General features: G+C 48.4%; 2 protein-coding genes and 5 non-coding genes across 7 annotated transcripts; 6 read left to right on the top strand and 1 right to left on the bottom strand.

Moving 5' to 3' along the window:
• Positions 1–5,159: 5,159 nt before the first annotated feature.
• On the top strand, positions 5,160–7,782 carry RPS8 (ribosomal protein S8). Its single transcript, XM_007530976.3, has 6 exons — positions 5,160–5,221; positions 5,588–5,694; positions 6,101–6,200; positions 6,703–6,878; positions 7,095–7,224; positions 7,631–7,782. The coding sequence occupies exons 1-6, from the start codon at positions 5,218–5,220 to the stop codon at positions 7,738–7,740; spliced, it is 627 nt and encodes a 208-aa protein (XP_007531038.1). The 5' UTR covers positions 5,160–5,217; the 3' UTR covers positions 7,741–7,782.
• LOC132532549 (small nucleolar RNA SNORD55/SNORD39) lies at positions 5,445–5,521 on the top strand. Its single transcript, XR_009544489.1, has one exon. It is a non-coding gene; the product is annotated as a small nucleolar RNA SNORD55/SNORD39 (small nucleolar RNA).
• Positions 5,913–6,016, top strand: LOC132532561 (small nucleolar RNA SNORD46). Its single transcript, XR_009544501.1, has one exon. It is a non-coding gene; the product is annotated as a small nucleolar RNA SNORD46 (small nucleolar RNA).
• On the top strand, positions 6,266–6,346 carry LOC132532550 (small nucleolar RNA SNORD55/SNORD39). The gene has a single exon (XR_009544490.1). It is a non-coding gene; the product is annotated as a small nucleolar RNA SNORD55/SNORD39 (small nucleolar RNA).
• LOC132532560 (small nucleolar RNA SNORD38) lies at positions 6,939–7,010 on the top strand. The gene has a single exon (XR_009544500.1). It is a non-coding gene; the product is annotated as a small nucleolar RNA SNORD38 (small nucleolar RNA).
• LOC132532559 (small nucleolar RNA SNORD38) lies at positions 7,459–7,526 on the top strand. The gene has a single exon (XR_009544499.1). It is a non-coding gene; the product is annotated as a small nucleolar RNA SNORD38 (small nucleolar RNA).
• A 4,462-nt stretch (positions 7,783–12,244) lies between the features above and the next one.
• On the bottom strand, positions 12,245–22,156 carry BEST4 (bestrophin 4). The gene is made up of 9 exons (XM_007530977.3): positions 22,005–22,156; positions 21,812–21,906; positions 21,021–21,254; positions 20,712–20,866; positions 16,755–16,832; positions 14,171–14,365; positions 13,982–14,062; positions 13,550–13,704; positions 12,245–13,407 (listed from the first exon to the last, which is right to left on the bottom strand). Exons 1-9 carry the CDS (start codon positions 22,154–22,156, stop codon positions 13,134–13,136), a joined length of 1,419 nt encoding a protein of 472 aa, XP_007531039.1. The 3' UTR covers positions 12,245–13,133.
• Between the last annotated feature and the right edge of the window lie 1,004 nt (positions 22,157–23,160).

Genomic DNA, 23,160 nt, shown 5'->3' with positions numbered 1-23,160 from the left:
CTTTTGTTGCCCTTGTTGTTTATCATTGTTGTTATTATTGTTGTTGGGAGTTGAGCGGTAACGCAGTGGGTTAAGCGGGCGTGGCACAAAGCGCAAGAATCCCGGTTCGAGCCCCCGGCTCCCCATCTGCAGGGGAGTCGCTTCACAGGCTGTGAAGCAGGTCTGCAGGTGTCTAGCTTTCTCTCCCCCTCTGTCTTCCCCTTCCTCTCTCCATTTCTCTCTGTCCTATCCAACAACAAACAACATCAACAACAAAAACTACAACAATAAAACAACAAGGCAACAAAAGGGAATAAATAAATAAATAGTTATTATTGTTGTTGCTGTTGCTGGATAGGACAGAGAGAAATCTAGAGAGGAGGGGAAGACAGAGGGGGAAAGAAAGACCTGCGGACCTGCTTCGCTGCTTGTGAAGCAACCCCCCTGCAGGTGGGGGTCCAGGGGCTCTAACCAGGGTCCTTATTTTGGTCCTTGCACTTTGTGCCACGCACGCTTAACCCACTTCATTTCACTGCCTGCCCCTCCCCTAGCAGCCTTTTTAAAGTTGGGTTGTCTTTTATTATTACGTTAGGAGTTTCTCTGTTTTTGTTTTTTTCTTCCTTACAACAGCACAGCACTGTTCAGTTCTGATGTGGTGGTGCCTAGGATTGAGCCTGGGGCATAAAGAGTCTCAAGCATGAAAGTGCTGCATTATTGCTGCTGCTATATTCCTGACCTGAGCTGTAAGTTTTTTAATGGTATTCTGGATAATAGACACCAAATACACAATTTACAAAAATGTCTTCATCCTGTGAGTTACCTATTCCACTTAAAAGATTTATTTAGACAGAGAGTGAAAGAGACCACAGCATAGAAGCTTCCTTCAGTGTGGTGGGGGCTAGGTTCAAACCTGAGTTGTGCTTATGACAGGGTAGCACACTGCTTTTTACTCTTTTTTTTTTTTGGCCACAAGGATTATCACTGGGGCTCAGTACCCGAAAAATGAATCCACTACCGCCTGACTCAATCCTCTCCCAATTTCTTTTATTTCTCTCTCTCTTTCTGTCTTTTTGTTAATATTTTATTTATTTATTTATGAGAGGGATTGGAGGAGAGAAAGAATCAGATAGCACTCTGGTACATGTGTTGCCAGGCATTGAATTTAGGACCTTATGCTTGAGAGTCCAACACCTTATGCACTCACTGCACCATCTCCTGGAACACACTCCTCCCAATTTCTGTCTGTCTTATTGAAGAAAGAAAGTGAGAGAAAGAGAGAAAGGAAGGAGAAAAGAATGGAGGAAAGAAGGAAAGGGAGGGAGGAAGAGGAAAAGGGGGAAAAAATAGCCACCAGTAGCAATGGATTCATGATGCAAGCACTGAGTCCTAGCGATAATCCTGCAGGCAAAAATAAAGCCACTTGGGAATTTGTACTTAGTCTACTGGGAAACAGAGTAGATATAGTCAATATTTTGCCCACAAACTGCAGCAGATTTGGGAAAACAGGCTTATTACCAGAATAGTTGGTGAAGGTGAGAAGGGAACAATGAAGTAGGAAAGATGCTCCATATAGATCAGAGAGTTCCCGCAGGGCACTACAAAGAGAGATGCAAAAATACATTTTGATTCTAATTCTATTGTGCCACCCTTCCTATTACTTGTAACAAGTCAAACTATGCTGCACACTTGACTGTTCCTGGTAGCTGTCTGGCGTGACACAGGTAAGGGTTTGTGGGTGGTCTGTGGCTCCAGGCAAAACTCCAGGATCTTCTCTCTAAAGGTCACGCAGCTTTTCAAGTGTTCTTGGCTGCAGGTCTTTTCTAACACTTGGGGCATATGTCTATCTCTTATTTAACATTTGAAGCATAAAAGTTTTAAATTAGGGGGTTGAGTGGTAGTGCACCTGCTTGAGCATGCACATTACCATGTACATAGACCCAGGTTCAAGCCCTAGTCCCGAACTGTAGGGGGTAAGCTTCACCAGCACTGAAATAGTACCTCAGGTGTCTCTCTTTCTCTATTCTTTTGTATCTTCCCCTCCCTTTTCAATTCCTGTCTTCTCAAAGAGGAAATAAAAAAATAGGAGGAAAAAAAAAGAAATGAAAGGGCCTCCACGAGTGATGGGTTTATTGTGCAGGCAGTGAGCCCCAGAAATAATCCTAGCAGCAAAACAAACAAACAAAAAAACCAAAAAAACCAGTGTGCTACTTAGTCATGCACACAACTCTGGGGTCTGGGGGTCTGAGCCTGGCCTCCACCACACTGAAGGAAGCTTCTGTGCGTACAGTGTTTTTTGTTTTGTTTTGTTTTGTTTTTCTTTTCTTTTCTTCACTGGGACTCAGTGCCTGTACTGCGAATCCACTGCTCTTAGAGGCTTTTTCTTAAATTTAAAAAAATATTTTTTTTATTTATTAATGAAAAACATAGGAGGAGAGAGAAAGAGCCAGACATCACTCCAGTACATGTGCTGCCGGGAATTGAACGCAGGACCTCATGATTTAGAGTCAAATGCTTTATCCACTGCACCACCTCCCAGACCACTTTAAAAAATTTTTTAGGGAGTCAGGCGTAGCGCAGATTAAGCGGATTAAGCACAGGTGGTGCAAAGCGCAAGGACCAGGGTAAGGATCCCAGCTCCAGCTCTGGCTCCCCACCTGCAGGGGAGTCACTTCACAGGTGAAGCAGGTCTGCAGGTGTCTGTCTTTCTCTCCCCCTCTCTGTCTTTCCCTCCTCTTTCCATTTCTCTGTCCTATCCAACAACAATGACAGCAACAACAACAACAATGATAAACAACAAGGGCAACAAAGGGGAAAATAAATAAATAGAAAAAAATTGGGGGGTCGGGCGTGGTGGCGCAGTGGGTTAAGCACATGTGGCATAAAGCGCAAGGACCCGCGTAAGGATCCCGGTTCCAGCTCAGCGGGTTAAGCGCACGTGGTGCAAAGTGCAAAGACTGGAGTAAGGATCCCAGTTTGAGCCCAGGCTCCCCACCTGCAGGGGAGTCACTTCACAGGCGGTGAAGCAGGTCTGCAGGTGTCTGTCTTTCTCTCCCCTTCTCTGTATTCCCCTCCTCTCTCCATTTCTCTCTGTCCTATCCAACAAGGAATTGCGTCAACAAGGGCAATAATAATAACCACAACGAAGCTACAACAAGGGCAACAAAAGGGGGAAAAAAAATGGCCTCCAGGAGTGGTGGATTCATGGTGCAGGCACCGAGCCCAACAATAACCCTGGAGGAGGAAAAAAAAAAGGAAAAAATAAAATAAAAATGTGTTTATTAACATGGAAGAGAGAAGCAAAGCATCATTTTGGAACATGTAATGCTGAGAATCCAATTGAGGACCTCATGCTTGAGAATTAAATGCTCTTGCCCCGTACCACCTCTCAGACTACCATGTTGCTTTATTTCTTTTCTTCTTTTTCCCTTTTGTTGCCCTTGTTGTTTATCATTGTTGTTATTATTGTTGTTGTTATTGCTGTCATTGTTGTTGGATAGGAAAGAGAGAAATCGAGAGAAGAGGGGAAGAGAGAGATGGGGAAGCAAAAGATAAACTCCTGCAGACCTGCTTCACTGCCTGTGAAGCGACCCCTCCTGCAAGTGGGGAGCCGGGGGCTCCAACTGGGTCCTTGTGCTTCAGGCCACATGCGCTTAACCCACTGTGCCACCGCCCAGCTGCCTCCTTTATTTCTATATAGAAAGCAGGTGGGAGTCGGGCGGTAGCGCAGCCGGTTAAGCGCACCTGGCGCAAAACGCAAGGACCGGCGTAAAGATCCCGGTTCGAGCCCCCGGCTCCCCACCTGCAGGGGAGTCGCTTCACAGGCGGTGAAGCAGGTCTGCAGGTGTCTAACTTTCTCTCCCCCTCTCTGTCTTCCCCTCCTCTCTCCATTTCTCTCTGTCCTACCCAACAACGAACAACATCAACAATGGCAGTAATAATAACCACAACGAGGCTACAACAATAAGGGCAACAAAAGGGGGAAAAAATGGCCTCAAGGAGCGGTGGATTCATGGTGCAGGCACCGAGCCCAGCAATAACCCTGGAGGAAAAAAAAAAAGAAAAGAAATTTTTTAAGGGAGTCAAGCGGTAGTGCGCGGGTTAAGCGCACGTGGCACAAAGCCCTTGGGCCGGCTTAAGTTATTATTGTTATTGTTGATGTCGTCGTTGTTGGATAGGACAGAGAGAAATGAAGAGAGGTGGGGTAGAGAAAGACATCTGCAGACCTGCTTCACTGCTTGTGAAGGGACTCCCCTGCAGGTGGGGAGCCGGTTCGAGCAGGGACACTTATGGTAGTCTTTGAGCTTTGTGCCACATGTGCTTAACCTGCGCTACTGCCCGACTCCCCTAACCGAGATTCTTTTTTTTTTTTTTTTTTTTAAATTTATTTATGAGAAAGATAGGAGAGAAAGAACCAGACATCACTCTGGCACATGTGCTGCTGGGGACTGAACTCAGGACCTCATGCTTGAGAGTCCAAAGCTTTATCACTGCACCACCTCCCAGACCACCCGAACTGAGATTCTTATGCTAGCCCTTGAGCTTTGTGCCCTGTGTCCTTAACCCGTTGCGCTACTGCCTGGCCCCCAAAATTCATATTTATTTATTTATTTATTTATTTTTCCCTTTTGTTGCCCTTGTTTATCGTTGTTGTTATTGCTGTCGTCATTGGATAGGACAGAGAGAAATTGAGGAGAGGAAGACAGAGACGGGGAGAGAAAGACACTTGCAGACCTGCTTCACCGCCTGTGAAGCGACTCCCCTGCGGTTGGGGGGCCAGGGGCTCGAACCGGGATCCTTAAGCTGGTTCTTGTGCTTTGCACCACCCGCGCTTAACCTGCTGTGCTACAGCCCGACTCCCTGCTTTTAAATTCTTAGTCCATTGTGCTACAGCCAGGGCACAAATACTTATTCCCATCTCCACGCGTTCTAGCAAATGCGACACCTACATCTCTTGCATTACCTATACGGTTTCTGAAAAGGCTGTTTTCAAAATGTAAATAAGCCAAAGCTGCCCCCAAGGCGCAGCCCAGAGAGCTTGAGCATGTCAACCCACCCCGCCCGACTCCTTCCGGAGACGCTCCCAGGACAACAAACACCCCGCCCAGTTTCTAAAACGTAGGTTACGTGTCGCACCGCTTTTCTCAGCCGGCGCTCCGAAATACGTCACGTGGGCGGGGCTGCGTTTTACAAACCGGACCGTGAGCACTTGCGTTTTCTCTTTCCAGCCAGCGCCGAGCGATGGGTGAGTCTATTTCTGAGCTGGAGCTCGGGTCAGGGGTCGGGTCTTCCATCCAGCGCCATCCTGCCGCACAGGCAGCTAACGAGAGCCAGCGCTTCGACTCCCAGCTCTACTCAGCCATGAGGAGGGCAATGGTTGGGTTTTCGCTTCTGAGGTCCGTCCGGGCGGCTGCGGGGGGATCGGGGCTGCGGGGATGGTAACATGGCTGCCATGGGGCCGGGCCGCACGTGTATGATGACACCTTCATGATGCTGCTTGCCGAGTACGCCGTGTGGAGGCCAACCTTGGAGAGCTGAGCGTGCGGGCCTCTGGTTCTGGGGAGGCTGGGCCCCCAACCCCAGAGCCTGAAGCCTCCGATTCTGCGCGCAGGTATCTCTCGGGACAACTGGCACAAGCGCCGCAAGACCGGCGGCAAGAGGAAGCCCTACCATAAGAAGCGGAAGTATGAGTTGGGGCGCCCGGCTGCCAACACGAAGGTGTGTGTGCTTGCGGGGTCCGGCCTGGCGCTGCTGGGTTGAAGGGCTGTGGGCCTTAGCTCCCGTGCGGGCTGAATGCAGGGAAGCCTCGGGGCGGGCTGAGGGCGAGCGGCCTCTCGAGGTGGGAGCTTGACTCCGCAGAGTGGATGGGCATGTTGCCGGTCGCATGCAGTGAACCGTGATTTTCAGCGTTTGGAATCCTTTTTTGTCTTGGAGGTAACTAGAGTGATGAAAAAGTGCCCTTAGGCGTGGTTGTGACCGTCTTGGTCGCATTTGTGCCACTTGCCGATGCAGGGATCTGTCATAGTTACACTGACTGGTATCTCCGCCTAGCTGCCGGTTCTGTTTCTTCCCTGCCTGCGCCCCGACCCACTCAGCTTTTCTTCTGGCCCCTCGTGTTTTCTAGATTGGCCCTCGCCGCATACACACGGTCCGTGTCCGGGGAGGCAACAAGAAGTACCGAGCCTTGAGGTTGGACGTGGGGAACTTCTCCTGGGGCTCCGAGTGTGAGTGAGGCCTGCAGCCCTGGTGGGAGCTGCCTGCGGGCGCTTGGGAAGGGCCCGCCCGGCCACGTGTATGATGAAACCTTGGTAATGCTGCTGTCTCCCGACTGCTCAGTGGGGAAGCCAACCTTGGAGAGCTGAATGTGGCGTCGAGATTAACCCCGTATATGTGTAAAGCTTCGCTTGAGGTGGCAGTAGCTGGAGTGATTCCTGTTCTGTTTGGTTTATGTTACTAGATGGTCAACATCCCTGGGAGGGGTGGGGGGGGTCTTGTGGCTGCACACCCCATTGGATGCACGCCTTACTCTGCTTGAGCACTGTGCTGTGAGCTCTTGCACCCTCTTAATTTCTTTCTTGACCCAGGACAGTGAAAGATGAGCTGATAAGCCTAAGGCTGAGTCAAAGACTCGCCTCCTTTAGGGCCCTCCTAAGACAAATACCTTTCTTGGGGGTGATAACTCAAATTAGCTTACACGTCTTGATTTCAAGTGTCTTCTGTGGGCAGGTTGCACACGAAAAACAAGGATCATTGATGTTGTCTACAATGCATCCAACAACGAGCTGGTCCGAACCAAGACCCTGGTCAAGAACTGCATTGTGCTTATTGACAGCACGCCGTACCGGCAGTGGTACGAGTCTCACTATGCCTTGCCCCTGGGCCGCAAGAAGGGCGCCAAACTGGTATGTATTTTGGGGGCACCAGCTCTCCAGTGATAAGTGGGGGATAGTTTGCTTCTGGTCTTTTTGTGATGAAAAACTCTTGTCCAGTTCTGCTACTGAAGGAGAGAGATGAGACTTTTAGCACTGAAGAAGACTGGAGTGGACATGTTTCCTTGAGCTGTAGGGATCCATTTCAAAAACACTCACTAATCCTTACGTACACCCTTTTCTGTGCAGACTCCTGAGGAGGAAGAGATCCTAAACAAAAAGCGGTCAAAGAAGATTCAGAAGAAATACGATGAAAGGAAAAAGAATGCCAAAATCAGCAGTCTTCTTGAAGAGCAGTTCCAGCAGGGCAAACTCCTTGGTGAGATGGCTTTGTAGCTGGACTAGGAGTCAGGGAGGTCACTAAAGGTGATGTGCCTTCTGTCATGTGACCAAGAGAACTAACTCAGTGATGGGGTGTGGTGACAATTCTATATGGGCACAGCTCAACACTACCACTCCTTTAGTGTGAAGTTGAAATGGGAAGTAATAAATGTGAGTTTAGTTTCTGGGTGTCAGGGACAATTGGAGAGGTCTGCCCAGCTTGAGGGCACTGTCTGTGATGAAAACTTTGTCCAGTTCTGCTACTGACTTTTAAGTGATGATGAAGTGTATCTGAGAAGACAGTGACCTTCATGTTTGCCTGCTCCCCACCTGAAGTAAAATGAGTGGTGGGTTTTGAGTAGGGCCGTGCTATCATTTGCTAAGGGCCACATGTTTTCTTGCAGCTTGCATCGCCTCAAGACCAGGCCAGTGTGGCCGAGCAGATGGCTATGTACTAGAGGGCAAAGAGCTGGAGTTTTACCTGCGGAAAATCAAGGCTCGGAAAGGCAAATAAATCATCTTTGGCTCATGTAATAAAGGTCTTCATTGTTCTTTATTCTGTGTTTAAATTGTCTGGGTATTTTGTGGGTTTTTTTGTTTTTCCCACCTACTCCAGTTCTCTATCAGGGAGTGAAGTAGCAGAAAAACTAAGTTCCTATCTTCCTCTTTTGAAGCTCTTCAGGGCAGGAAGAATGCTGTGTTTTTTTGTTTTTGCTTTAACTTGAAAGAACCAGAGCACCATTCTGGCACATTTGACAACTGGGGGTTGATTTGGGGGTGGGGAAGCTCAGATAAAACTCTAGTCTGTCAGAAGGTGGTGTGGTTCAGTTGTTATCAATGAGATCCTTTGCATGATTCCCACAGTCCCCTTAAAAAGAGGGTGGGGTGGGGCTGGGCCATACATAACGCATATTAACCACACATTGTGCAAAGCACAAGGGCCAAAATAAGGATCAGAGTTTGAGCCCCCAGCTCTCCACGTGTGTTTGGGGGGTTATTTCACAAGTGGTGCAGCCGGTCTGTGTCAATATATTGCTCTCCTCAGTCTTCTCTAGTTCTCTAATCTAGCAAGAGCAATAAAATGGGAAAAAAAATGGCCTCTGGGAGCAGTGAATTTGTAGTGCAGGTACAAAGCCCTAGAGGTAGAAAAGGGTGGGGTATTTTAATGGTTAAGCAAAATAAGACTTTCATGCTTGAGACTCCAAAATCCTAAATACAATCCCACACTATAAGCCAGAGCTAAGCAGTGCTCTGAGCTCTCTGAATCTATTTTATTGCTGGGCCTGCGCCGAGTCCAACCCCGGGGCGGGTCTCAAACCTTTGTGCATGATAGTGTATTTAACTGGATTTGCTGCCACCTAACCTGCAAAATAGAGACATCTGTATCTGTAGTGCTTTACCTACTAGTGAAAATTACCCCCTGCAGAGGTCGGGATTTTACTTGGGTCCTTAACTAATGAGTATACTTAACCTGGCTTACCACTGCCTAGCCTCTACTTCCATTTACCTTGATTTTTTTTTAAATTATTTGATAAGGGAAATAGAGAAAAACACCTTCAGATCTTTTGCATTGTGCAGGTAAGTTGGGGGTTTGAACCTGGGTCCTTACACTTAACACCCAGCCCGGTGTGCTACCTACTGCCTGTTTCTTTTTAATTTTTTTTTAATGCATTTTTTCCTTTTTTTTTACCTTGTTTTTTTATTGTTGTAGTTATTGTTAGTGATATCAGACACTATTGTGATCCAGGAGGTGGCGCAGTAGATGAAGCAGAGGACTCTCAAGCATGAGGTCCAGAGTTCAGGCCCGGCAGCACATGTGCCAGAGTGATATCTGCCTCATTCTCCTTTATCATTAATAGATAAAATGTTTTGAAATAAAATGGGTTTAAAAAGGGGGTGGGAGTCAGGCTGTAGTGCAGCAGGTTAAGCACACATGGCGCCAAGCACAAAGACCCATGTAAGGATCCTGGTCCAGGCCCCCGGCTCCCCACCTGTAGGGGAGTCACTTCACAGGCCGTGAAGCAGGTTTGCAGGTGTTTATCTTTCTCTCCCCCTCTCTATCTTCCCCTCCTCTCTCCATTTCTCTCTGTCCTATCCAATGACGATAACAATAACTACAATATAACAAGGGCAACAAAAGGGAATAAATATTAAAAAAAAAAACTTGAGCTCCATTTAACGAGTGTCCTTTGGGCTCTTTGTGCAGTGTTGCAGACCCACAGCTTTCACCCATAAAAATGCTTTATCTCGGTGGGGGTATAGCATAATGGTTATGCAAAGAGACTTTCAAGCCTGAGGCTCTCAAATCCCAGCTTCAATCCCCCACACCCCTATAAAGCCAGAGCTGAGCAGTGCTCTGGTTCTTCTAGCATTTGCCCTTCTTCAGTAGCCAGTCAACAGCGTCAGGTTGAGCCTGATGTAAAGTTTCGAGACCTTTGAATCTGGAGAGGTGGCAGTCGTTGACTATGTGGGTCATACTCTGTCTGTAGCCGCAGGGGCAGTTCTAGGGAGTCTCTGGCTCCCTAGCGATGGAGCATAGTGGCGCACCTGCCATGGCCTGTTCGATAGCGATTGAGGAGGGCCCAATCATAACGTGCTAGGTCAAAGCCGGGTTGACGCTTGCAGGGGTCTGTGATGAGGTGTTTGTTCCTTACCTCAGCTGACTGCCAACTCTGTTTCCAAGAGTCTGGAACAGAAGTTCAGTGTAGGCGTAGAGGACCAGATTGGATGACGAGACGCAGCATTGGACAGGGTGGGCAAAAATATCCACGTATATTGGCAGGTCCGGTCGAGCGTAGATGTGGGAAATGAACTTAGATGATGCCACATCCCAACGAATATCTGTCGGGGCAATGTTGCTAAGAACTGGCAGCCATGGAACCGGGGTGGAATGGATGGTTCCAGAAATTATCTTCATGGAGGAATATAATTTGGAATCGACCAAGTGGACATGGGGGCTACAGAACCATACTGGGGCACAGTATTCTGCAGTGGAATAGCATAATGCCAGAGATGATGAATGTAGGGTGCTCTGGTAAAAAGTTTTTTTTTTTTTAATATTTATTTTATTTATTCCCTTTCGTTGCCCTTGTTGTTTTATTGTTGTAGTTATTGTTGTTGGATAGGACAGAGAGAACTGGAGAGAGGAGGGGAAGACAGAGAGGAGGAGAGAAAGATAGACACCTGCAGACCTGCTTCACCGCCTGTGAAGCGACTCCCCTGCACGTGGGGAGACGGGGTTCGAACCTGGATCCTTATGCCGGTCCTTGTGCTTTGCGCCACCTGCGCTTAACCCGCTGCGCTACAGCCTGACTCCCTGGTAAAAAGTTTTATCTCCCTTCACTGTAGATAGAGGAGTCAAAAGTTGGATGTGACTACTTTTAAAAATTAGGTTTAATCAACCTCCAAGCAGTTTTCTTAGAGGGAAACTGGAACTTTTCTGAAGGCTTTTTTTCCCCAGAACACTGCTTAATTTTCTGTCTATGACCCTGGGTCCATGCTCCCAGAGGGATAGAGAATGGGAAAGCTATCAGGGGAGGGGGTGGGATATGGAGATTGGGTGGTGGGAATTGTGTGGAGTTGTACCCCTCCTACCCTGTGGTTTTGTTAATTAATCCTTTCTTAAATAAAAGAAAAAAAAATAAAATGACCTAGATAAAGAAAAAAAAGGTTTCTGTCTATGGTGATGTAGGGAGAGGACCTCAGAGCCTCAGGCATGAGTTTGTATAACCATTTATGCTGTTCCTCCCACTCACAGTTCAATTTTATGTAATTCAACTTTAAATTGCATTGTAGTAAGTGAATCTTCACTGTCATCTCAGCTCTGGGTTTTGGTGGTATTTGAAAATTAAGTTTGAACTTAATATCTTTATTGATAGGTAAGGGGGGAGATACAGATAAGAGATAGCTACACCCCTGGTGTGCCACCACCTGGCCCCAGGACTGAAATATGTATAAATATGCTGTCAGCCCTACTCTGTATTTGAACACAAAATTGTTTAGTACATATAAGGCTTTTCTTAATATTTATTATTAGAGACAAATTGAGGGGATGTGGACTAGGGAGAGAGACAGCTGTAACCCTATTTCCTCACTCGAGGTTCTATCCCTATAGCTGGGGATAGAGGGGCTTGAACCTGGTCATTGTGCACTGTAATGTGAGCACTTAACCAGGTGCGCTACCACCTGGCCTCTTGAAAGTTCAATCCCCAGTATCACATGAATCAAAGTGGATGTCTGGTTATTTCTAATATAATCTAAGAAAAAAAAAAAGTCCTTCCTAACATATTTGTGTATGATTCAAGCTGGTCCTAGCATCAGTAGCACCTGGGTCTTATTATTTTTTTAACCAGAGCACTGCTCAGTTCTGGTTTATGGTGGTGCAGGGGACTGAACCTGGGACCTTGGAGCCTCAGTCTTGAGTCTCTGCATAACCATTATGCTATCCCCTCCTTAATTTTTTTTACTACAGCACTGCTCAGCTCTGGTTTATGGTGATATTGGGGATTGAATCTGAGCCTCAGGCATGAGAGTCTTATTTGTATAACCATTATACTGTCTCCCCCACCCAATTTATTACAAATTCTCAAGTTTATCCCCAAATGAATAAACCAGAAACTAACTGCATTGTTTTTCACAAACCCCAGTGAGGTAGATGCTTCCTCAAATTTGAGAACTGACATAGCTCCCTAACTGCTAAGATGTTCAGTGCACCTGGTCTGTCCTAAACCTGGCTCCACCTCCCGCAGCAATCTAGCCTCCCTTCTGTCCCACCAAAGGGGACACTCCCAGCCCTGCGCCAAGCCCTTCTGTTTCAAGTTCTTTTATTATTATTATTATTTTTATTTTATTTATTAATGAGAAAGGAGGAGGAGAGAGAACCAGATATCACTCTGGTACATGTGCTGCCGGGGATCGAACTCAGGACCTCATGCTTGAGAGTCCGATGCTTTATCCACTGCGCCACCTCCCGGACCACCTGTTTCAAGTTCTAGCTAAAGTTCCCAACACACCTGGAATGCTGTAGGGTGGGGGTGGGGTAGGTAACAACAGATAAGCAAAAAGACCCCCAAAGTCCCCGTTTCAATATCCGGCACCACCATAATCCAGAGCTGAGTAGTGCTCTGTTCTTTTTTTAAAAAATAATTTTTGAGAGAAGCAGAAACAGCAGCTCTGGCTTATGGTGATGCAGAGGATTGAACCTGGAACTTTTGGAGCCTCAGGCATGAGTGTTTGCATAACCATTATGCTATCTCCCCCGCCTTTTTTTTTTTTTTAATATTTTATTTGGAGGCCGGGTGATAGAGCAGCGGGTTAAACGCACTGGCATAAGAATCCCAGTTTGAGCCCCTGGCTCCCCACCTGCAGGGGAGTCGCTTCACAGGCGGTGAAGCAGGTCTGCAGGTGTCTTATCTTTCCCCCTTCTGTCTTCCCCTCCTCTCCATTTCTCTCTATCCAACAACTACAGCAATAACAATGACAATATTAACCAACAAGGGTAGCAAAAGGGAAAAAATAGCCTCCAGGAGCAGCGGGTTCGTGCCCCAGCCAATAAACGTGGAGGCAAAAAAAAAAAAAAAATCCATTAGTAGGAGAGAAAGAACCAGACATCGCTCTGGTACATGTGCTACCGAGGATTGAACTAGGGACCTCATACTTGAAAATCCGGTGCTTTATCCATTGCCACCTCCGGAACGTCTTCTCTTTTTTTAACTGCAGCACTGCTTAGGTCTGGTTTATGGTGTGGGGGATTGAACGAAGACTCAGGCATGAGAGTCTCTTTACATAATCACTAAGCTATAACCCCTGCTCTGGTCTCCCGTATCTTCTCTTTGCATCTCAATCTCATTAAAGACTCAGGGAGGGGCGGAGCGGGACCCCGGAGCCGGGCTTTCGGAGAGACAGGGCTCAGGGCTCCTCGGGCTCGTTCCCAGACTCTGCCGTCTCCTCCTCGATGCGGTCCGCGGCCTCGGGGTCGCCGCCCTCCTCCGCCCGGAAGCGCAGCAGGTGGGGGGTCCGGGGGGCTCCCCGCGCGCGGCCGAAGTTCCGGAGGCTGATGGCGGGGGAAGGCGCTCCTGCACCCAGGAAGCGGCCGAGCAGCGGGGTTTGTGCGGTGGGCGCAGGCCGGGCGAGCCCGGGGGACGCCTCCACCTGCAGGCTCTGCTCCGGGTCGTCGCTCATGCTGCGGGCGGGAAGGGGAATGAGCGCCGAGAGCCCCGGAACTGGGTGGCGGGTTTGGGGGGACCAGGAGCCCAAGGCGCCTCCGCCGGTGGGCGGGGCCTGAGGCGGGGCCGAGTCTAAACCCCGCCCACTCCGCCACTCACCGCAGGTTGAAGGTGGAGCCCAGGAAGGAAGGCCGCAGAGACTCTGCCACTGTGGCTACTGTGTAGGGCGGTTGTGCCGCGTCTTCGTCCCAATATGGGTCCTTCTCGGCGGGTGGCAGGTTCTGGTACATGTCATCCACAGATAGCAGGGACACCTGGGGCGGACAGTATGTCACCCAGAGGCTCCTCGCGCGCGCTCTTTATTATTATAATTTTTTCAAGATTTTACTTATTCATGAGAAAGATAGGAGAGAAAGAACCAGATATCACTGGTACATACAGCCGGGGACTGAATTTGAGACCTCATGCTTGAGAGTTCAACACTTTATCCACTGTACCACCTCCCGGAACACAATCCTCCTCTCCTCACCTGCTTAACCTTCACAGGAGGGAAGGACAGAAGGATCTGCCCCCCCCCAACCCCCTGCTTACCTGCAAATTGCGGTCTATGAGTTTGTTGGTCTCAAAATCGTCATCATCCTCACCGAAGGGGTTGATGATCTGTTCAGCTACCTGCAGGTTGTAAGAAAGTGTTTTCTGGGCTCAAAGCCCCATTCTCCGTCTGCAGAGTTAGGATGGTGGGCTACAAAACAGACTGACATAACCACCTGAAGTGCCCACCTTGAGCCAACCGGCATAGAAGAAGAACTGCAGCAAAGTGGTGAGAGGCACGTACATATCCAGGTCCCCCAGGGCTGGTGGTGGCTCCTGGCCTGGAAGAAGCTCTTGAGGTTTGGTAGGCCCTGCCTCTGGTTCCACAAACTGGCGGCCAACCAGGGAGAGGGCAAAGAAGGAGTACACTGCTATGGTCACCACCTGGAGAAGGGGCAGCCAGGCTGAGTGAAACAGGAGAGATGCCATTCCTGCCTCGGAGAACTGTGGGATGGGTCTGACAAAACTTTTTTTTTTTTCCTGTACAACTACTGCAGCTGACCATCAGCCTCCTCTTCCCTTTTTTCTTCTAAATGTTTACTTATTGTCTTTTTAGTTGCCCTTTTGTTTTATTGTTGTAGTTATTGTTGTTGATGTCATTGTTGGATAGGACAGAGAGAAATGGAGAGAGGAGGGGAAGATGGGGAGAGAAAGATACCTGCAAACCTGCTTCACCACCTGTGAAGCGACTCCCCTGCAGGTGGGGAGCCAGGGGCTCAAACCAGGATCCTTACACTGGTCCTTGCGCTTTGTGCCACCTGTGCTTAACCCACTGTGCTACCGCCCAACTCCCCCAGACATTTTTTATATACACATTTTATGTATTTTAATTATTTTAATTATTTATTTGATAGACTGAAATTGAGAGGGGGAGAGACAGGAGACACCTGCAGCCCTGTTTCACCACTTGTGAAACTTTCCCCCTGCAGGTGGAGACCAGGGGCTTGAACACGGGACCTTGCACACTGTAATGTGAGTGCTTAACCACCACCTGCCCCCCAATCAAAACTTTTTTTAAAATCTTATTTATTTATTTTTATTTCTTTTTAAAAATATTTATTTATTTCCTTTTGTTACCCTTGTTGTTTTATTGTTGTTTTTATTGATGTCGTCGTTGTTGGGTAGGACAGAGAGAAATGGAGAGAGGAAGGGAAGACAGAGAGGGGGAGAGAAAGATAGACACCTGCAGACCTGCTTCACAGCCTGTGAAGCGACTCCCCTGCAGGTGGGGATCCTGGGGCTCCAACTGGGATCCTTATGCCGGTCCTTGCACTTTGCACCACGGGTGCTTAACCTAATGCTTTGCTACCGCCCGACTCCCCAATCAAAACTTTTATCAGGTGGGAGAAGGTAGCATAATGGTAATGCAGGAAAAAAAATTAATTTTTTTATATTTGTTTATTTTCCCTTTTCTGCCCTTGCTGTTTTTTTTTTTTATTGCTGTAGTTATTATTGTTGTTCTTGATGTCATCGTTGTTGGATAGGACAGAGAGAAATGGAGAGAGGAGGAGAAGACAGGGGGAGAGAAAGACAAGACACCTGCAGACCTGCTTCACCGCCTATAAAGCGACTCCCCTGCAGGTGGGGAGCCAGGGGCTTACGCCAGTCCTTGAGCTTTGCGCCACGGGCACTTAACCCGCTGTGCCACTGCCAGACTCCCAGAAAAAAAAAAATTTTTTTAATATTTATTTTTCCTTTTGTTGCCCTTGTTGTTTAACATTGTTGTGGTTATTAATGTTGTTGTTGTTGGATAGGACAGGGAGAAATGGAGAGAGGAGGGGAAGACAGAGAAGGGGAGAGAAAGACAGACACCTGTAGACCTGTTTCACTGCTTGTGAAGCGAGTCCCCTGCAGGTGGGGAGCCGGGGGCTCGGACTGGGATCCTTATGCAGGTCCTTGTGATTTGTGCCACTGTGCTTAACCCGCTGTGCCACCGCCCGACTCCTGAAAAAAACTTTTGTGTGATGCTCGAAGGTCTCAGGTTCAATGCCATACCACCATAAGCCAGAATTGAGTAGTGCTCAAACGAGGGGGCCGGGCGGTAGTGCAGTGGGTTAAGTGCACATGGTGAGAAGAGCAAGGACTGACACAAGGATACTAGTTCGAGCCCCGGCTCCCCATCTGCAAGGGGTCACTTCACAAGCGGTGAAGCAGGTCTGCAGGTGTCTCTGTACTCTCTCTGTTTCTCTCTGTCCTATCCAACAACAACGACAGCAATAACAACAACAATAAACAACAAGGGCAACAAAGGGGGGGGGGCGGAATAACCTCCAGGAGCAGTGGATTCATAGTGCAGGTACCAAGCCCCAGTAATAACCCTGAAGGAAAAACTGAAAGAGAGAGAAAAGAAACAAAAGAGGGGAAGCAGGCAGTGGCACACCTGGTAAGTGCATACATCACAGTGCACAAGGACCCAGGTTCAAGCCCCCGGTCCCCACCTGTAAGGGGAAAGCTTCACTAATGGTGAAGCAAGTACTGCAGGTGTCTTTCTGTCTCCTCTATCTCCCCTCCCCTCTCAGTTTCTCTCTGTGTCTACCCAGTAACAAAATAAAAATTTAAAAAGAAAAACAAAAACATTTATCAAGGTGGGGTGGCACCAAAAGGACAGAGACCATCTTAGTAGGGGTCCAGGGAGATTTAGAGGATGAGCCTTGGCTCTTTAGTGGCTCACTGGACTGATCTTCCCCAGGGAGCACCATATCTAATGTCCCTTAGTGTTACAGAAAGGATAGGACATGCAGTAGGCACTGGGACTAGGAGGTGAGAGGCATACTTGGGTGTAGACGAGTGGAATGCTGATCCAGTCATAATGAAACAGCATGCTGCACTTGGCTCGGTACTTGTTCAGCTCCTGGTGGGACAGCAGAAAGGGAAAGTCAGTGGAAGTAAGGAAGAAGAATTGGGTAAGAAAACAGAGCCTTGGGGTTTGGGAGATATCATAGTGGTCTGTAAAAAGACCTTTATGCCTAAAGCTCCAAGGTCCCATGTTCAATCCCTAGTTTGACATAAGTCAAACCTGAGCAGTGCCCTGGTAAAAAATAAATAGGTGGTTCAAGAGGTAGTGCAGTGGATAAAGCATTGGACTCTCAAGCACAAGGTCCTGAGTTCAATTCCTAGCAGCACATATACGAGAGTAATATCTGTTTTTTTCTCTCCTCCTATCTTTCTCATTAAGAAAACTTTTTAAAAATAAATAAATAGGGAGCCGGGCGGTAGTGCAGCGGGTTAAGCACACATGGCGCAAAGCGCAAAGACCGGCATAAGGATCCCAGTTCGAGCCCCTGGCTCCCCACCTGCAGGGGAGTTGCTTCACAGACAGTGACGCAGGTCTGCAGGTGTCTATCTTTCTTTCCCTCTCTCGGTTTTCTCTCCATTTCTCTCTGTCCTATGCAACAATGATGACATCAATAGTGACAGTAACTACAACAATAAAACAACAGGGGCTGGGTGGTGGCGCACCTGGTTGAGCACACATGTCACAGTGTACAAGGACCCAGGTTCGAGTCCCCAGTTCCCACCTGCAGGGGGAAAGCTTCATGAGTGGTGAGGCAGGGCTGCAGGTGTCTGTCTCTTTCCCTCTCTATCACCCCCTTCCCTCTCAATTTCTGGCTGTTTCTATCCAATAAATAAAGATAATTTAAAAAACTTAAAAAAACAATAAAACAACAAGGGCAACAAAAGGGAAAATAAAGTATAAAAAATCTTAATAAATAAATAAATAGAGAACGAGAGAGAGAACATGAGCAAAAATTCAGAGCATCACTCTGGTACATTCAATTCTGAGTATTGAACCGGGAGCCTGAGGCATGAAAAAGAGAAATTGATAGAAGAGGGGGAGAAAGAGACACTGGCAGCACTGCCTCATAGTTCACGAAGCTTCCCTACCTACAGATGGCGACTGAAGGAATTGAAATTGCATATGAGGTAGAACTGAATGGGTATTTGAAAGCAAGGTGGTGAGAAGGATGGACAGCATCCATATCTATTGGACACATCATTCCCAAAGCCACCAGGTTCAAGATGCTACCATGATGCCAACCAGACCTCCCTGGGCAGATGACCCTACCAGTGTGTCCTGGAGCCTCACCTCCCTGGAGTCCTGCCCCACTAGGGAAAGAGAGAGAGAGGCTGGGAATATGGATTGACCTGCCAATGCCCATGTCCAGTGGGGAAGGAATTAAAGAAGCCAGACCTTCCACCTTCTGCACCCCATAATGACCCTGGGTCCATACTCCCAGAGGGTTAAAGAAAGCTATCAGGGGAGGGAAAGGGGATATGGAGTTATGCAGTTCTGGTGGTGGCAATTGTGTGGAGTTGTACCCCTCTTATCCTATGGTTTTGTCAGTGTTTCCTTTTTATAAATTAAAAAAAAACTTTTTATTAAATAAATAAGGGACAGGCAGATAAAGCACATGAGTTATGCACCAAGATCCAGGTTCAAGCCCCTAATCCTGACCTGTAGGAGAGGAAGCTTTATATGGGGTGGAATGTGGTCTGGGAGGTAGCACAGTGGATAAAGCATCGGACTCTCAAGTATATGGGGTGGAACAGTGCTGCAGGTGTCTCTCTATATGTATCTTTTTCTCTCTCTCCCTGTTCCTTTCTATCTCTATCATACTAAAATAAAGAAGTAAATAAAAGTAATTTATAAAGAAGAAAAGAAAGGAAGTCGGGCGGTAATGCAGCAGGTTAAGCGCAGGTGGTACAAAGCTAAAGGACCGGTGTAAGGATCCCAGTTCGAACCCTGGCTCCCCACCTTCAGGGGCGTCACTCCACAAGTGATGAAGCAGGTCTGCAGGTGTCTATCTTTCTCTCCTCCTTTCTGTCTTCCCCTTCTCTCCATTTCTCTCTGCCCTACTATCCAACAACAATAACATCAATAACAAAAATAATAACTACAACAATAAAACAAGAGCAATAAAAGGAAATAAATATTAAAACAAAAAAGAAAAAAAGAATATGGGCCAGGTGGTGGCCACCTGGTTGAGCGCTTATACTGCAGTGCACAAGGACCCAGGTTCAAGCCCCTAGTCTCCACCTGCAAAGGGAAAGCTTTGCAAGTGGTGAAGCAGGGTGTTTCTTTCTCTCTCCCTCTGTATCTCCCCTTCCCTCTCGATTTCTGTCTCTATCTAATAAATAACTAAAGATAATAATAAAACATTTTAATATAAAAATGAAGAAATAAATGCAGCACAAATAAATTTTAGTGTTAGACTGGGGTGCCTGTGATGGGAAATAGTTTAGCAAAGTAGTTACAGTTCACACCCTGAAGCCAGAATACCTCAGTTTGAAATCCAGCTCTAACCACTGAACTTTGTGACTTGGGCGGACAAGTTTCTTCTTTTTTAAATTTTTTAAAAAAATATTTATTTATTCCCTTTTGTTGCCCTTGTTTTTTTATTGTTGTAGTTATTATTGTTACTGATGTCATCATTGTTGGATAGGACAGAGAGAAATGGAGAGAGGAGGGGAAGACAGAGATGGGGAGAGAAGGACAGACACCTGAAAAACCTACTTCACCGCCTATGAAGCGACTCTCCTGCAGGTGGGGAGCCGAGGGCTCGAACCGGGATCCTTCTGCGGGTCCTTGCACTTTGTGCCATGTGCGCTTAACCCACTGTGCCACTGCCAGACTCCCTTTTTTCTTCTTTTCTAAAGATGTATTTACTTATGTGAGAGAGGGTAAGCCAGAGCATCACTCTGGCATGTTATATGATGGGGACTGAACTCAGGACCTCATGCACCTAAGTCCAGCACTCTGTACCACCTCCCAGGCCACTTAGGCAAGTTTCCTTACCACTGTGCCTCAATTTCCTCACCTGGGAAGGGGGTGGGGAGTGACAATAACACTGCCCATCTCAGTTATTGTTGTAAGGGATAAATGAGTTAATATGGATGCAGTGCTTGCAATGTAGTTAGCACCAGGTTAGAATGAAGTACTAAAATTATTCCAGTTTGGGGCCAACTGTGGCGCACCGGGTTAAGTGCACATAATAGTACTATACATAAGGATCCCAGTAGGAGCCCTCATCTCCCTACCTGAAGGGGCGGGTCGCTTCACAAGCGGTGAAGCAGGTCTGCAGGTGTCTCTTCTCTCTCTCTTAGTATTAATTTAATTGATTTATTCCCTTTTGTTGCCATTGTTGTTTTATTGTTGTAGTTATTATTGTTGTTGATGTCGTCGTTGTTGGATAGGGCAGAGAGAAATGGAGAGAGGAGAGGAAGTCAAAGAGAGGGAGAGAAAGATAGACACCTGCAGACCTGCTTCACTGCCTGTGAAGTGACTCCCCTGCATGTGGGGAGCCGGGGGCTCGAACCAGGATCCTTACACTGGTCCTTGCACTTTGCACCATGTGCGCTTAACCCGCTGCGCTACCGCCCAACCCCCCCCCCCTTTTTAAAGAGTTTTATTTATTTATTCATGAGAAATGATGAGAGAGAAAAAGAATCAGACATCACTCTGGTACATGTGCTGCCAGGGATTTCATGCTTTAGAGTCCAAAGTCTTATCCACTGTGCCACCTCCCGGGCCACTCTCTATCCCGCCCCCCCCCCCCCCCATATCTCTGTCCTAGCCAATAAAAATGGCCGCCAGGAGCAGCGGATTCGTGGTGCGGGCACTGAGCCCCAGCGATAAACCTGGAGGCACAAAAAGCAAACCAAAAAAAAAAAAAAAATTATTCCAATTTGCAAAGCTTGGAGCAGGACGGATAGGCTTGCGTGGACTCACTTCCAGGAGCAGGCAGAGAGCAATATCGTCACGGATTCTCCCGTCCCGCCGGGCTTGCGCCGCTAGATTGGTGAACCAGACGCAGGGGACCCAGTATTTGTTGAAGTCAGATTTCAGGCTCTCGAATTTTTTTCTCTCTTCCTGGGACATGAAACCTGCGCGGATTAAGCAAGCATTCAGAGAGCAGGCGGCTCCTCTGTGGCGCTGGGGCGCCCCCTGGAGGCCAGGCCCCTTCGCCCCGGGAGAGACCCGCGCCCAACAGCAGCGTGGGGAGGGTGCCGCACCCCACCCAGGCCCGCCGCGGTGCACCTGCGTCCACCACGTGCTCCATGGTGGGGAAGCGCTTGAGCACGCGGGTGCTGACCGAGCGCAGCACGAGCACCGACGCCAGGTTGGCGTAGCGGATGAGGGTACGGCGCAGCAGGCGGCCGCGTTGGTCCACGCCGTGCACGCTGGCGGAGATGACGCACATCAGCTGGTCCGGCAGCGGGATGCTGGTGTACTGCGCCCACCAGCGGTTCACAACCAAGGTCACGTAGAAGCCTGGGTGCCGCCATGCAGAGTGGACATGGGGAGGAAAAGTGGAGGGCCTGGGAGTCAGGGAGTCTGGCCTCGCAAGCCTGCTGAAGCTCGGGCAGAGGGGTGGTGGTGGGGACACACACATCTGCTTGTGTCTGTGTGACACACACACAGACCCGGACATCTGTGTCCCCGGGGCTGCCTCTTCCTCTGCTACACCCTGCTGTGCTCCAGTAGGTGAGGGGAAAGGAGAAGTGGTAGTTCGAGGCAGGTTAATGATTAACCCTGAACCCTACTCTCCAAGAGTGGGAAAGAGGGCATCACCTCTCTCCAGCTCCCCTCCAGTACCCAGAAGGTCGAGAAGATGCCAGGTGATTTGTCTCTTGTTGGAGTGAGGGGCCAGTTGGACGCTGGAGGGGCCCCCATGACAGCTGAGCCTGCCTCTAGGTGTTCTCCAAACGGTGCTACAGAACTAAATCCCCCCTCCCCCCACACATACACTCACTCCAGCTGTCATCATCTGGGCCAGAGACTAGGGAAGGCGGAAAGGAGGGTACAGGGAGCGCTGAAAGAAGTGTTACCTAAAACGAAGGACAAGGGGATGAGGTCCGCAGAGCGGTTGCAGTAGCGGGCCACCTGGGCATATACCTGCCTCTGTTCTTGGGTCAGCAGCAGCCTGGAGAAAGTGGAGTACAGGCCTGGGTTCAAGGGAGGTGGGCAACCTAATCCCCTGCAGACCAGCCCTGGGGCCAGCCCTCACCCTCACTCTCTCACCGGTAGGTGATGCTGAGCAGAGCATACAAGGCGATGAAGAGAAGGAACTCCTTATAGAGAAGCTTGTAGATGCTGCCCCTCCAACGCAGAAGCAGGCCAGAGAAACCTCCGAAGCGGGCTTCCGCCACTTTGAGGGTGTAGGACACCGTCATAGTGCTGGGGACAAGGGGCAGGAAGTCACAGGTGCTGCCTCCAGAGTTGTCCCTCTCCCCAAGAAGCTTCCTCCTTTGGTCACTTTATCACAAAGTTTAGTACTGGCCCAGGGAACCCTTCTTTCAGCTCTGGCCACACACACCTCACTCCAGCTTTTATCCGTGTCACTAGACACAGCACACTTCCACCCCCACCCCAGAATCCAGTGCTGCATAGGTCAAGCTAGGAAGTGGTGGGATAAGGGGGAGCTTAGTGCATGAACTCCCCAAAGCTCCTCACCTGCAGGACTAGGAGTAGTTGGTCCTTCTGGAACTGCTGAATGCTGAAAAGCCAAATCTAATCTAGACCCACAACTGGCAGTTGGGGTCTTACTCTCAAAGCTAATAGCTGATTTCATAAAGCTGAGAACACTCTCACCCCCAGTCCTCACCTGCCTCCCTGCTCTGGGCAGTAGTCTATGCTGAGAAAGGAGAAGTGAGTTAGCCTTCACCTCTACACATTTAAGTACCTCCTGGGTTCATAAACATTGACTGGGTTAAAGTTATCATTGATGGATTGAAGCTGTCACTGAGCTTCTCTTGCTCCTGAGAACTGGAAGTGTCTCCCTACCCGAAGGGCTGGGCTGGCATTTGAGTGGCAGAAGTGCCACCCATGCTGACCACACAGCTCACATGGATTACCCTGTGTCCTTGGAACCAAGATGACCAAGGGAGTAATGTCCCACACTCTAGGTGATGAATTTTTATAACAGCTGCTGCTCACCAAGCACCAGGTGTCAGGCGCTGTGCCAAGGGCAATACTGAGACATCCTTTCATGGAAATCCTCATCATTACCCATAAGGGTGATGCAATGAGATTCAGCCTTACTTCACAGATCCTCATAGCTTCTGAGAGGAAAATGATTTGCCCAAGGTTAGGACATGATGGAGACAGGATTTTAAAAAAGATTTATTTATTTATTTGAAGGAGAGAGAACCAAAACATTTATCTGGCATATGTAAGG

Source organism: Erinaceus europaeus, chromosome 13 (assembly GCF_950295315.1).
Source record: "Erinaceus europaeus chromosome 13, mEriEur2.1, whole genome shotgun sequence".
NCBI lineage: Eukaryota > Metazoa > Chordata > Mammalia > Eulipotyphla > Erinaceidae > Erinaceus > Erinaceus europaeus.
Note: the sequence above shows the minus strand (reverse complement) of the source record. Positions and strands in the feature narration are given on the sequence as shown.

Excerpts from the sequence above, each read along its gene's own strand:
- RPS8 (XM_007530976.3), top strand. Across the intron at positions 6,201-6,702 it reads CTTCTCCTGGGGCTCCGAGT|GTTGCACACGAAAAACAAGG; the intron begins GTGAGTGAGGCC and ends TTCTGTGGGCAG. Across the intron at positions 6,879-7,094 it reads GCAAGAAGGGCGCCAAACTG|ACTCCTGAGGAGGAAGAGAT; the intron begins GTATGTATTTTG and ends TTTTCTGTGCAG.
- BEST4 (XM_007530977.3), bottom strand. The coding sequence starts at position 22,156 with ATGACGGTGTCCTACACCCTCAAAGTGGCGGAAGCCCGCTTCGGAGGT. Across the intron at positions 16,833-20,711 it reads CTCTCTGCCTGCTCCTGGAA|GAGCTGAACAAGTACCGAGC; the intron begins GTGAGTCCACGC and ends CTGTCCCACCAG. Across the intron at positions 13,705-13,981 it reads TCATAGACCGCAATTTGCAG|GTGTCCCTGCTATCTGTGGA; the intron begins GTAAGCAGGGGG and ends TGTCCGCCCCAG.